We start from the raw sequence: 13,483 nt of genomic DNA on the forward strand, positions 1-13,483 counted from the left end.
TTATTTCCCTGTGAACAATGTCACCTGGAAATAAATATGTCAGGGCGCCAACCTCTGCAGGTCATGCTTCCTACAAACCTCTCCTGGGGCTGTGGCCTTAACCCTTTGTACATCACAGCTCTTTGATGCTGGAGCACATTGTGTATGGAGTTAGCATGCAAATGAAAATTGAAATTAGAACACATGGGTGTTCTTCTATATTTGAAAAAGAGAATTGTCAGGAATGACTGGATTCTCATCCTGGCTCTGGCACCATGCTGGATGCAGGATGGTGAACATGCGGTCCAGGGGAAATAGATGAGAAAATGAGAAGATACAAAACCCTGTGGCACACACTGCAGTGGGGCTGTGTAGAAAGTGTGATGGAGGCTGCCACCTCAGCTTAGGATGGCTGGGAACTCTTCAGAGAGGAAGTGACATTTAGCTTCATCCTGGAGATCGAACGCACACATCCTAAGTGGATTCGCAGAGATGGAAGGTGGGTTCTCCTTGCCTTAAGAGCATTGACAATCTGGTTGGGAAATTCAAAGTAGCTAAATGATTTACGAAAGAAATTCCAGTGTTACCACATGTGTTTATGTATAAAACAGAGCTCTCCAGTGATACTATTTTTTTGTCTGTTTTCAACCAATATGTGATAAAAAATATTTAATTCCAAATAACTGACTTATGAACCAAATTTGAAATATAGTCTATTTGTAGTTATAGACTAAGTTAAGTTGGCAGACTTTCAGACAACACTATCATTGTTCAAAAGGCACCTGGCTTTGTTCTTTCTGTGTTGCTAAGCTAAGTCCCCGAGGAAAACAAGTCTTATTTTATTTCACAAAGCGGTTTGACTAATTTTTGACCATTTCCCCAAATCCAAAAGTAAGGACTCTTTATTAAGGTTTTCAAGAAAGTGTTGCAAGTTTGAAAAGTGATTCCAAACAAGGTGCTTAATCACTGTCTAGGGTGGTGGAAGCAGCCTTGTTAGAACTGTTGTTTTGCTGCCTCAGGTGGGCATCAGGAGGGAAAGACTTGTTTAGATGCTGGATTCAAAAACAGTTAGCACCTTGAAGTAATAGTAACTACAGAAACACAGGATGAGGGAATAATCAAAGTTGGTTGGAATTGAAGGAATGCCATTTTGGAGAAAGTTGTGTTCTAGGGTGGGTCTTGAAGAAAGTGCCTGTGAACTTGAAAGAGGAACTTGGACAGTGTAGTAGGAGAGCAAATTGTTGGGATGGAGGAATGGACAGTACCCTTGTTTCCCCTTTTGCCTGAGTCTCAATTTCTAGTATGTTATCTAGATCAGCAATTGGCATGCTGTCTTTGTAAAGGACCAGATAGTAAGTATTGTAGTCGTCTTGGGCTATACTCCCATGGCCCAGCCACTCAACTCTGCCTGCAGCATTGAGAGAAGCCATAGGCAATTTGTAAATGAGTGAGCATGGCTGTATTCAGGTAAAACTTTATTTACAAAAACTGATGGTGGCTGGGCATGGTGGCTCACGCCTGTAATCTTAGCATTTTGGGTAGACACCTGAGGTCAGGGGTTTGAGACCAGCCTGGCCAACGTGGCGAAATCCTGTCTCTACTATAAATACAAAAATTATCCTGGTGTGGTGGTGCATGCCTGTAATCCCAGCTACTCGGGAGGGTGAGGCAGGAGAATCGCTTGAACCCAGGAGGTAGAGGTTGTAATGAGCTGAGATCCTGCCACCGCACTCCAGTTTGGGTGACAGAGTGAGACTCTGTCTCAAAAAAACAAAGCAAAACTAGTGGTGGGCCAGATTAGACCCACAAGCCATCGTTTACTGACCTCTTGTCTAGATCATATATAGTCTTTCTCTTCTCCAAGCTTAAAACTCCTTCACTGATTTATTACATTAAAAATTTCAAAATATTGCCTTTAATGGGATTTTAAAAAGAATATTAACAATGCCTTCTTCCGGCACCCCTAGTTTTAAAATGCTTTGATTTGCATTATCAGAATTTATTATCATAAGGTATGTCCCCATTTTATAGATAAGGAAACTGAGGTTTGGAGTCTTGTGACTTTGCACAGATTTACACACAGCAGGGGTCCACATCTCTTGACTTCCATCTGCACTTTTTTTCTGATCTCATCCTGCTCCAGGCCTCCTCTGCTTGAGTGTAGGTAAGAACTGCAACCAGACACCAGGAAACCAGGACTCCTAGTCCCTTTAGAAGGGTTTAATCATTTATCCCCCTTAAGCAAGGCTGTCAGCCTCCAGGTCAGGGGTTGCACACTCACATGTGTGAGGCACCAGTCAGGTCGTACAAGTGAGTAAACTCGGCATGGTATTGAACCTTGCCACCCAGACACACTTTCTTAGCATCTTAAACAACTTGAGAATATTCTCACTTCACAAATAAATAAGCTGGAAATGTACTCCCAGGATTGCTAAATATTCTGTTTGTTTTCTAAGGCAATCTAGAAATCTGGGCTTTGGTGTGAACTCCCGATTTTAAAACGCTTACAGCCATATTCTTAAAATTCATTTGCTGCTGGCAGAAGCTACAGGTCAAACATGTCTGACTTCTGGTTGGAGTTTATGTTTACTGTTACAAATAAATACACCTTTGTAACTTCTTAAAGCATTTGTGAGTTGGGTACATGGTGTTAACCAAATATCCAGAGTGGAGACTGGAAAAAGTTTCCATCTATTAACAACTAAAGACTCTGACTAAACTTCCATATTTTCTACTACCCATAGAATCTCTTACAGAACAGCCTGTGGGGGATTCAGATCCCAGCCCAATTGTCATGTCCCAGCACAAATCAGGAGCGTAGCGAGTGTCAGGCTGGGACTTTGTGCTGAGGCAGCTGACAGGCTCCTGGTGCCGAACTGGACTGCCTAAACTCTTGCTACTCAAAGTGTGGTCCCTGGACCAGCAGCATCACTGGGAGATTATTAAGAACACAGAATGTTAGGCCCTACTCTAATTCTGATTTGTACTGACTGAATCAGAAATTCTGTAGAGGGCTTTAGAATCTCTATTATGACAAGATTTCCAGATAATTCTTAGGCATCTAAAGTGTGGGAAATACTGGTTTAAAAATATAGATCCATAATCCCTGAGTCAAAACCTTTGGGTCAGATGTGAATTAAGAGTTTGTTTTGTTTTTTTTGAGACGGAGTTTCACTCTTGTTGCCCACGCTGGAGTGCAGTGGTGCAATCTCGGTTCACTGCAACCTCTACCTCCCGGGTTCAAGCAATTCTCCTGCCTCAGCCTCTCGAGTAGCTGGGATTACAGGCATGCGCCACCACGCCCGGCTAATTTTGTATTTTTAGTAGAGATGGGGTTTCTCCATGTTGGTCAGGTTGGTCTCAAACTCCCAAACTCAGGTGCTCCACCTGCCTCAGTCTCAAAGTGCTGGGATTACAGGCGTGAGCCATCATGCCCGGCCTAAGAGGTTTTTTTTTTTTTTCCCAAATTTTAGAAAGGTAATAAGGTAATTTGGTGCATTTATGTCAATATGTGACATGTACCCCTGAGTCTGGGACTGCACTGTAATGAGACAAATTCATGTTTCTGCAAGAACACGTGGATTTTCCTGCTAAGAGGGATAATGAGGACCACATTGCTCCTATGTCAGCTCAGGTCAGCTTTTACTGCCAAATGACTTTTGAATTTACTCTGCTTTTCAGAGGATTTAGGGAATCTAAGATTGCAGAGAAGGGATTGGTAGACTTGGTTTTAGTCCCCTGGGAACTTGTCTGGGAGACCACTGCAGAAACCAGAGTTTTATAATCTCGCATGTAGTGCCTCCATTGATAAGGCGTGAACTTTGCATTGGAATCTTATCTTAACAATAGCGCATTCCCTTAATATGTCTAGGGAGGTAGAAAGTGACCTATATCCATTTTTAATATGCAGCAAGAACCACAGCTGGTTCCTACTGGTGCCTCTAAGCTCCTGGGCCACAACTGTTATGATACCATTTATTCAGGAAGGCTTGGATAGGTTTTCCAACAAATCTGATTTAAGCTAAAAGGTCAAAGCAATAAAATTTGCCTTCTTCATAGCACCAAGCACTAGGGTCTACACACATGTGTTTCCTGAGGATTCGTTCTCTGTAGCTCATCCTGCTGACCTCACTGCAAGCCTTGTGAGCTCCAGAGAGCAGGGGCGTTTGTCTCCCTTTACCAGTAAAAGCAGCTACTATTTCTTTTTCTTTTTGTTTTTTTGGAGATGGAGTCTTGCTTTATTGCCCAGGCTGGAGTACAGTGGTGCATTCTCAGCTCACTGCACCCTCCGCCTCCCAGATTCAAACAATTCTCCTGCTTCAGCCTCCTGAGTATCTGGGATTACAGATGCCCACCACCACACCCAGCTAATTTTTGTATTTTTTTAGTAGAGACAGGGTTTCACCATGTTAGCCAGGCTGGTCTTGAACTCCTGACCTCAGGTACTCTGCCCACCTTGGCCTCCCAAAGTGTTGAGATTACAGGCGTGAGCCACTGCACCTGGCCAGCAGTTACTGTTTCTTAAGTACATGCTGTGTGCCAGATGTCACACTGGGTCCTTTATATTTTATATCATTTTATTTAATCCTTATAGTAACTCTGCAAAGATAGAATGCATTATTTCCATTTTGCAGATGAAGAAACTGGGACACTGAGAGGATGCTTGAGAGCCAGGAATGGAATGCAGGTCTTCTAATACCAACCACAATTGTGAACCTTGGCGTCTGTTTGGCTCCCAGTATACACAAATGTTCCAGTTTCTCTTGCCCCTGGAAGTAGCCATTTCCACTGTGCCATCCTGAGCAGGAAGTGCCAGCCCAGATGTTGGGTCTTGGCAGTCTTTTCAGCACAGCAGCTCTAAAGAGCACCATTTGCTATTACAAATCTTCCAAGAGACCCTTCTACTAATGATGGTGCCAGAACTGAGCACATGACTTATTAGCAGGGGCTGAGAGTCAGAAAATGAGACCTTCCTGTTGGCACTGTCTCCAGCCAGCCTGCCTGAACCTACAGGCCTCAGTCCCTGCTGTCACCTGGTGGGATCACGTTATAATCAGGATCCACTGAGTCTTCCTGTCTCCTCTTAACCAGTCAATCCAAATGCCTTAGCCTGACGGGCACAGTCAGGTTCTAAATGACTGCCTCTGGCCTCTAGCTGATACAATCCTTAAACAGGAATAAGAAAAGTAAGTTACAGTGTATACTTTATAGTTTACACAACTCTTTAGCAATATGGTCTCCTTTGAGATGGGTGAGATTTGTATAGTTTTTCCCATTTTGTAAATGGAGTACAATCAGTTTGATGGTAGGTTTAATCCCTATAAGAGAGGTCCAAAATAGCATTGGTTTAAAACTTATTTCTCTCTCCTGTGATAGTCCCGAGGTAAGTCACCCGTTCTATAAGATTGCCCATGCCCCAGGTTCCTCCTTTCTTGCGTCTCTGCCATCTTTAACAGTTGGCCTGTGGTCCAAGGTGGCAGCTTCAGCACCTGCCACCACATCTACATCCTAGTCAGGGGGAGAGAAGGTAAAAAGTGGGCAATGGAGGGCACACTTCTTCCCTTTAAGGCATAGTGTTGACGTTGCATATGTTACATCTGCTTACATTCTGTTAGCCTAAAGGTGGTCACCCGACCACATCTCCTTCCAAAGGAGGCTGGAAGGTGGAATTTTTAGGGGGCCATGTGCTTTTTATATGGTAACTTTGTTACCATATGAAAAGAGAGAAACATAGCAGGGGACAGCCAGCAGCTCTGCCACAGATGAAACAGCTAAAGAGGTTATTTGCCCAAAGCCACATAGCTGTGAGCGCTACTGGCCCATCTCCTGTATCCAGCAGCCCTTCTTCTGGTTGCTTATTATATCTTCCTTCTTTCTTTTTTGGTTGTGGATTCAAAATATAGCTTTTTAGATGAAACCTACATGGACATTCCCAACAGACCTGATTCAGTGTGTCTGGCGTAGGGCCTGAGAACATGCTTTTCTGACAGATTTCCAGACAGTGCTGATACCACTCCTGCACTTTTAGTAGCACTGAGTTCCTTTACTAGCTCCTTGTAGACAAGGCGGGGAGGGAAAAGGGGATTCTTATCCAGCATCAGCCTATACCTTTTTCTCAGCCTTTGCCCAGACCCAATTTTCTGTCAAGCATGAGTGTCTCTTCTACTAATGTGTGGTAATAGGGACTAGAGAGCCGGAGAAGCAAGCCGCAGGTGAAGAGGACATCCCTACCACCCTTAAGAAATGAACTCTGGGCCAGGTGCAGTGGCCCACGCCTTGTAATCCCAGCACTTTAAGATGCCAAGGCAGGAGGTTCACTTACGCCCAGGAGTTCAAGACCAGCCTGGGCAACATAGCAAGACCTGTCTCTACTAAAAATAAAAATTAGGCTGGGCGCAGTGGCTCACGCCTGTGATCCAAGCACTTTGGGAGGCCGAGGCAGGCAGATCATGAGGTCAGGAGATTGAGACCATCTTGGTTAACCCGGTGAAACCCCATCTCTACTAAAAATACAAAAAAATTAGCTGGGTGCGGTGGCACACGCCTGTAGTCCCAGCTACTCGCGAGGCCGAGGCACGAGAATCACTTGAACCCAAGAGGCAGAGGTCGCAGTGAGCCAAGATCACGCTACTGCAGTCAGCCTAGGTGACAGAGTGAGATTCTGTCTCAAAAAATAAAAAAAAGAGAGAGAGAAAAGAAATGGACTCCGATGGAAAAGATGTGTACAATGCTGATTATACTAATAAGAGGGATATTTAAATACATGCTAAAAAGAAAGGCAGGTGAAGCTCCAGGGGAGACATCCTTCCCAACTGTTCACTTAAATTTTCGGCAGTTTGGGTATGCCAGATGGTGAAGCTAGGTAGCTGTGTCTTTAAACTCTTGAGGACCCAATGTCAGATGCCTGAAAATCTTGCCTTCTTAGCTGTCTGATTAGAGTAACACCAGGGACAGGAGCTGCTCATTATCCCCCAGTATCTGTTTTCTTCTGTAGTAATAGAAGTTTCCGTTGAGCCTTGGCCACTCTGCCACTGGCTGGGCCCTGGGACTGAGTTCCAGCTGAGAGGAGGTTCATGGCCCTAAAGTGAGGCTGCTGCTTTTCTCCTCCCCCACCTCCCCTTCCTAGCCGCTGGGACTCTGCTGTGGTAGTGGGACACCTCCTGGGCCATGTGGAGAATGGTGAGACCCTAGAGATGACCAGGTATTGCGGATGGAGCCTGTGTCCCTGTCACCCTGAGGCTGCCAGACCAGCTCTGGCTGCCTACGCCTTAGATAGGAGTGAACTCTCTTTCCTAAGCCACCATCTTGGGCCATGTCACCACAGCCAAACTTACTAACTGTCTGTTATCTCAGGGCTTCTTTCCATTATCTTGAGACCTGACATTTATCTTAATATGTCCACAAGCACTATGCATAGCTGGGTAAAAAATAAGCCAGTATTTGAGGAAGAAAAAAAAAAGAGAGAGAACATTTTTACACCAAGGAGGGATTGACTTTCAGAAAACAGTAGACTTCTCTCTCCTACCTTCCTCCAAAAAGAGAAGTTGGAAACCTTTTGGGTTTTTTGTTTGTTTTTGTTTTTGAGACGGAGTCTCACTCTGTCACCTAGGCAGGAATGCAGTGGCATGATCTGGGCTCACTGCAACCTCCCCTCCCAGGTTCAAGTGATTCTCAAGACTCAGCCTCCCGAGGAGCTGGGATTACAGGTGCCTGTCACCATGCTCGGCTAATTTTTGTATATTTAGTACAGATGGGGCTTCACCCTGTTGGCCAGGCTGGTCTCAAACTCCTGACCTCTCAGGTGATCCACTCGCCTCGGCCTCCCAAAGTGCTGGGATTACAGGTGTGAGCCACTGCACCCAGCGGAAATTTTAAGTTACTATATTGTCCTTGTAGCTCTCTTTCACCATGGCCCAGGGAACTGGCATTTCAGTTGGAGGAGCTATAAGGTTTTTCAACTTGAAGACTCTCTGATCCAGGGCCTATTTCTCTATAGCAACAAGACCTCATGTTTCTATGAAGCTCAGTGACATTCTAGAGCCCTCTGAAGCTTCACGTATCCTTCCTTCACTTCTGTAGCCCAGATTTCTTTTTTTAACCTTTATGATGATCCTGGTTTCTTTGCTCTTCTCTTTTCTTTCATCTCTCCACTTATTTTCACTACATTTCCTCCAACCCAGGCATTCCCCTGGACATGTTTACTTTTGGGAGTGTTAAACAAGACTAGGGAAGTCACAAAGTTAGGCACTGTGAGATAGTGCCTGAGAGAGGCTTCTAATAACCTGGTGGAGCCCCCAGTGTGGGGGGTGCACAGCGGGAGAATGCCCCTGCCTTCTACTCACGTCTCTACCAACCTTCTTCCCCTTCCCCATTTCTTTCCAGGGGAAATAGCAGTTTGTTGTTTCTCTAGAGTTCAGAAAAATGGGCCATACTTACTGAGAGATGGGGTCATTGCATGTTCACAGGCCCTAGACTCAGAGAGTCTTTCTTACCCCCATCTTCTCTCTGCCCCTCTCATCCACATGGGTTCATGCACAAGGCCCAGGACATCAGGGCAGTTCTGGCCAGGTTGAGCTTTCCCTGAATTCTCTTTCATTCATTCTCATTCTTTCCTTGTATAAAGAACTAGACATGCATGAGAGCCCTGAAACATATCCTCAAAGATGTTCACTGCAGTAGCATTTGTAATCCTAGAAAAATTAGCAACATTGAAATGCCCATCAATAGGGAAAAAGTTAAATTATGAAGTATTAGTGGTGAGACAAGACTAAATGGCTTGGCAAATACTAAATGTGCGTAACTCTATATTCTAAGAGGTGATAAGGGGGAAAAATACCAGGAAGAGCTTCTGTGTTAATGCACAGATGTGTTTCTAGACCAAAAAGTAAACAAAAAAACAACCAACAATCCTAATGAGTCATTCAGTGAGACCAGGGCTTCTTAGGGGACAGTTTCGGCAGCCTGACCCTGGGTCTGACTGTGATGAAGCCCTTATCTTAAAGGTTAAGTGCCCTGACCCGGGGACAATGTGAGCACAGGTGGAGGTGGTGACAAGGACATACAACCTCTGCCACAATGCTAGGGCCTGCAGTGGGAAAATTCTATGTACCTTTTTCTTCTCTGAGAAGAAACAGATTGCTTCCTCCCTTTCCCCTACCCCTTCCTCTGTCTCCAAGTTACCGAGGGAAAGATGTTAGACCACAGAGGGGCCCGCTCCTTGAGAGGCATCCCCCTTCCCCCGCAGTTGGTTTCTGCTCTGGTTTCACCTCACCACCACCCCTCCCCTGTTCAGGCAGGACCCAGCTTTGCGTGGTTCAGAGTATGGTTTCTTAGAGTTCAGACATAACTGAAAACCAAATACCTACCGGGACTTACATATCTTCTCTAAAAACAGGAAAAAATAAGGTGAAGCCAAGGGTGACATTAGTTCCCAAAGGGCTGTAATAGTGTCTATAACCGCCTTTTTAAGAACTTACAGCTAGGACAGAGAAGCTCACTTAAATATCCCTCCCTGTTTGGAACAGGGGGTTAGGGAATCAGCTGGGTCTGTTTTGGGGGGCACTCTATTGCACCTCTATGTCAGGGACACATGCAAGGACAACTGCTGCTGAGGGCCAGGGGCTGAGGCTGAGCCCACTGAGTGGGCACCACTGCTGCCTGCCATCCTCAGACAGTGTCAGCTCGGCTGACATCTGGATGAGATGAGGCTCAGGAGCAAACCAAAGAAGCAAAATGACTGAAGGGGCGGCATGCAGTCTCAGTGTCTTGTGGGGGCAGGGGGTGGCATCTGGTATGAGCTGCCGGAAAACCCTCTCCTCTCGCACTTGCTGCCTCCCCAAGGCCCTGAGAGCTGCCTTCCCACCGCCTTGTCTCCCACCCTCCCACAGGTGTCCCACTTGGGCCCCTTCCCACACCAGAGGTACAGCCCTGGTCACTTCTGAAGTCCAGAGATGTGCAGACCCTCCGCTCTCCCTAAACACTCTGCCCCTGTGTCCCCCCAGGGCCTGTGCTTTAACGGCAGTGCCTTCGTCTTGTACCTCTCTGCCGCTGTTGTAGATGCATCTTCCGTCTCCCCTGAGAGGGACAGTCACAACTTCAACAGCTGGGCGGCCTCATCGGTGAGTAGCCCTCCATCCCCACATGAGCCTCCTCTTCCCTCTCCAAGCCTTGCTTGGGGCTGGGGAGGACAGAGTCATCTGCAGGAAAAAGCAGTGCTTGCAGTAGTGACAAATTAGTAATTGGCTTATTGGTTTGAAAATATCTAAAACTGGCAGGGGGCAGGGGCCCTCCTGGCCTGAAGTGGGAAAGGGCTGGGAGACTGCTTGAGTGAATGCTGAATGACTGGAACAAGATAAGGATTCAAGGGAGAATTTAAAGCATGCTAAGAATAATTCTACTGCCTATAATTTATTAAGTGGGGGAAGGTTGCAGAAAATGAACAGAATATGATTCCATTTAGTTTTTTTTTAAAGTGAAAACATTTGTTTATGCATTGAGAATGCCTAGAAAAATATATACCAGTAGAGGTTCCTTCTAGAGAATGGGATTGGGAAATGAGGGGAGTGGGATGAGGAACTTCTACTTTTCTTTTCTTTTCTTTTTTATTTTTTAGAGAAGGGGTCTTGCTGCATCACCCAGGCTGGAGTGCAGTGGCATAATTATAGCTTACTGCAACATGGAACTCCTCGGCTTGAGCCATCCTTCTACCTCAGCCTCCTGAATAGCTGGGACTAGAATCTGCAACACCATGCCCAACTAATGTTTTAACTTTCTGTAGAGACTAAGTCTCACTATGTTGCACAGGCTGGTCTGGATCTGGGCTCAAGTGATCTTCCAGCCTTGGCCTCCCAAAGTGCTGGAATTACAGGTGTGAGCCACCGCACCTGACCTTACTTTTTAATTTATATACTTCTGTTTGCATTTTAAACCATAAGTGTGTATTATTTTCTAATTAAAAAGAAAATACTGGTATTAAGAATCTCTCTGAGATTGGCCTTAAAATAACCCATCTCCAAAAGAAGCCTATCAGGGGAGGAGGGGAGGCAGTTAGACAGAAGTGCCAGAATGATTATGTCAAAGCTGATTGATGGTACATGAGGGTTCATCATATTCTTTACTTTTATTTCTATTTGAAGATCTCTATTTAAAAGTAGATTGGTTGGGCACAGTGGCACATGCCTGTAATCCCAGCACTTTGGGAGGCTTAGGCGGGTGGATCACCTGAGGTCAGGAGTTCAAGGCCAGCCTGGCCAACATGGTGAAACCCCATCTCTACTAAAAATACAAAAAAATGAGCCAGGAGTGGTGGTGGGCACCTGTAATCCCAGCTACTTGGGAGGCTGAGGCAGGAGAATCGCTTGAACCCGGGAGGCAGAGGTTGCAGTGAGCCGAGATCACGCCATTGCACTCCAGCCTGGGCAACAAGAGCGAAACTCCCTCTCAAAAAAACAAAATAAAATAAAAGTAGAGCACGTGGATGCCGGTGACATTAAAAATCACAAGCTTCATCAAGACTGGGCTCAAGTTAACACATAGCAAGAATGGACTAGAACTGGGTGGACGCTGCCCCATTAATTAAGAAGGGCCTGCATTTTCCTCCTCCCTGTTCACACCACACATACCATGTGGGCTTATTGCTTACTCTGGCCCACTCGACTCATTTATGTGAACTGACACTGTAGCAATCCGAGATTGTACCCTGGACCTAGATTGTCTGTGCTAAATTAGAAATGATATACTTTTCTCAGATGCACTGCCGGTGCATTCACTCCTAAGTGAATTCCCTGAGGTTATTTGAGCAAAACTACAGGCTTTCAGATGTTCTCCAAAATAAAAACAGCATAGCCAGAAATCATTTGAGAAGGATAGTAATTGAACCAATAAAGTAGTTTTAGATGACAAAGCCTGGTATCAAGAGAAGGTAGTGAGTGCATGATTCAGTGGAGGTGAAATGATAACTTTTGCTAATTAGGATGTGCCCTAAAATGAGGATGTGCCCTAACCCCCACTTCTATTATGCTTTGTTTTCTCCAGTTCTTTGCCTTCCTGGTCACCATCTGCTACGCTGGAAATACATATTTCAGTTTTATAGCATGGAGATCCAGGACCATACAGTGATTTACCATTTTGATAATTAAAAGGGAAAAAAAGGAAGACTCTCACTGTAAAAACAGCTGTAGGTATAGTGTATATTCCCAGAGAATTGTATTTAACTAATTAATGTTTTTTATATTCTTAAATTTGCTCACAAATTGTGGTTTGTCACAATTAAACTGGATACTTATTTGCACAGTGTTGTAGCTTATAATGAACTCTTAAGTATCTTATTAATGTATTAATGTCTTCATAGATCGTATTTTCTTAGACAATGTTTAAATAGATAAATTGCTAATATCGAGAATGTATCAAGTTTGTAAACCTAACTTTTAAGATGCCAGATTCTTTTTTGATTAAATGTTGCAAAATCCCAACTAATGTTGTGTTTGATTGGAGAAAGGAGACCTACTGTTGAAGCCAGAGGCTAGGCTGTCAAGGCTGGCGGGAGGCTGGGAAGTCTCCCTCTTCACAGGGCTGCATGGTATGATATTGTCAGGAGACACTTATCCATAGTCCCAGGGCAAAGAGGCAGGAGATTCATCTCCCCAGTTCTGGGGATCATCCATCAGTGTTCATGATTTTCATATGCTAACAGGTTGCCCCAGAAAACACCTATTCAGACCTGGCCTTGGACATCAGTGATAAGCTCATGGGAAGTTATGCTACTAAGTGCAGTGACTGACGTGCTTGTGATGTTTTTTCTAATATGCATTAGAAAAAAATATATAATCATTAAAAGGATAAATATCTGAATATATTGAATATATCTTAAAATTATCTTGCTGGCTGGGCGCCATGGCTCATGCCTATAATCCCAGCACTTTGGGAGGCCAAGGCGGGCGGATCACGAGGTCAGGAGATCAAGACCTGCCTGGCCAACATGATGAAACCCCGTCTCTACTAAAGATACAGAAATTAGCTGGGCGTGGTGGTGGGTGCCTGTAGTCCCAGCTACTTGGGAGGCTGAGGCAGGAGAATCGCTTGAACCTGGGAGGCAGAAGTTGCAGTGAACCAAGATCGCACCACTGTACTCCAGCCTGGTGACAGAGCAAGACTGTGTCTCAAAAAAAAAAAAAAAAATTGCTGACCACAGTAACACGTGTACTATCTTTTGTGAAAACTACTGAGCTGGGCCAGGCATGGTGGCTCATGCCTATAATCTCAGTACTTCGCAAGCCTGAGGTGGGCGAATCACTTGAGGTCAGGAGTTCGAGACCAGCTTGGACAATATGGCAAAACTCCATCTGTATCAAAAATACAAAACTTAAGCCGGGCGTGGTGGTGCGCCCCTGTGGTCCCAGCTGCTTGGAAGTCTGAGATAGGAGGATCCCTTGGACCTGGGAGGCAGAGGTTGCAGCAAGCCGTGACCGTGCCACTGCATTCCAGTCTGAGCAACAGAGTAAGGCCC

At 45.1% G+C, this 13,483-nt stretch overlaps 1 protein-coding gene across 3 annotated transcripts in view; it reads left to right on the forward strand.

Annotated features, from left to right (window-relative positions):
* CMTM8 (CKLF like MARVEL transmembrane domain containing 8) overlaps positions 1-12,449 on the forward strand; it is a 127,337-nt gene extending 114,888 nt beyond the window's left edge. For all 3 annotated transcript variants that reach the window (XM_017887686.1, XM_017887687.1, XM_017887688.1), the window contains 2 exons: positions 9,981-10,097; positions 12,013-12,449. In XM_017887686.1, coding sequence (XP_017743175.1) covers positions 9,981-10,097; positions 12,013-12,096 — 201 coding nt within the window. In that variant the 3' untranslated portion in view covers positions 12,097-12,449. The remainder of the gene's footprint in view (positions 1-9,980; positions 10,098-12,012) is intronic.
* Positions 12,450-13,483: the final 1,034 nt, after the last annotated feature.

Source organism: Rhinopithecus bieti, unplaced genomic scaffold (genome assembly GCF_001698545.2).
Source record: "Rhinopithecus bieti isolate Rb0 unplaced genomic scaffold, ASM169854v2 scaffold_17429, whole genome shotgun sequence".
In the NCBI taxonomy this organism is placed as follows: Eukaryota; Metazoa; Chordata; class Mammalia; order Primates; family Cercopithecidae; genus Rhinopithecus; species Rhinopithecus bieti.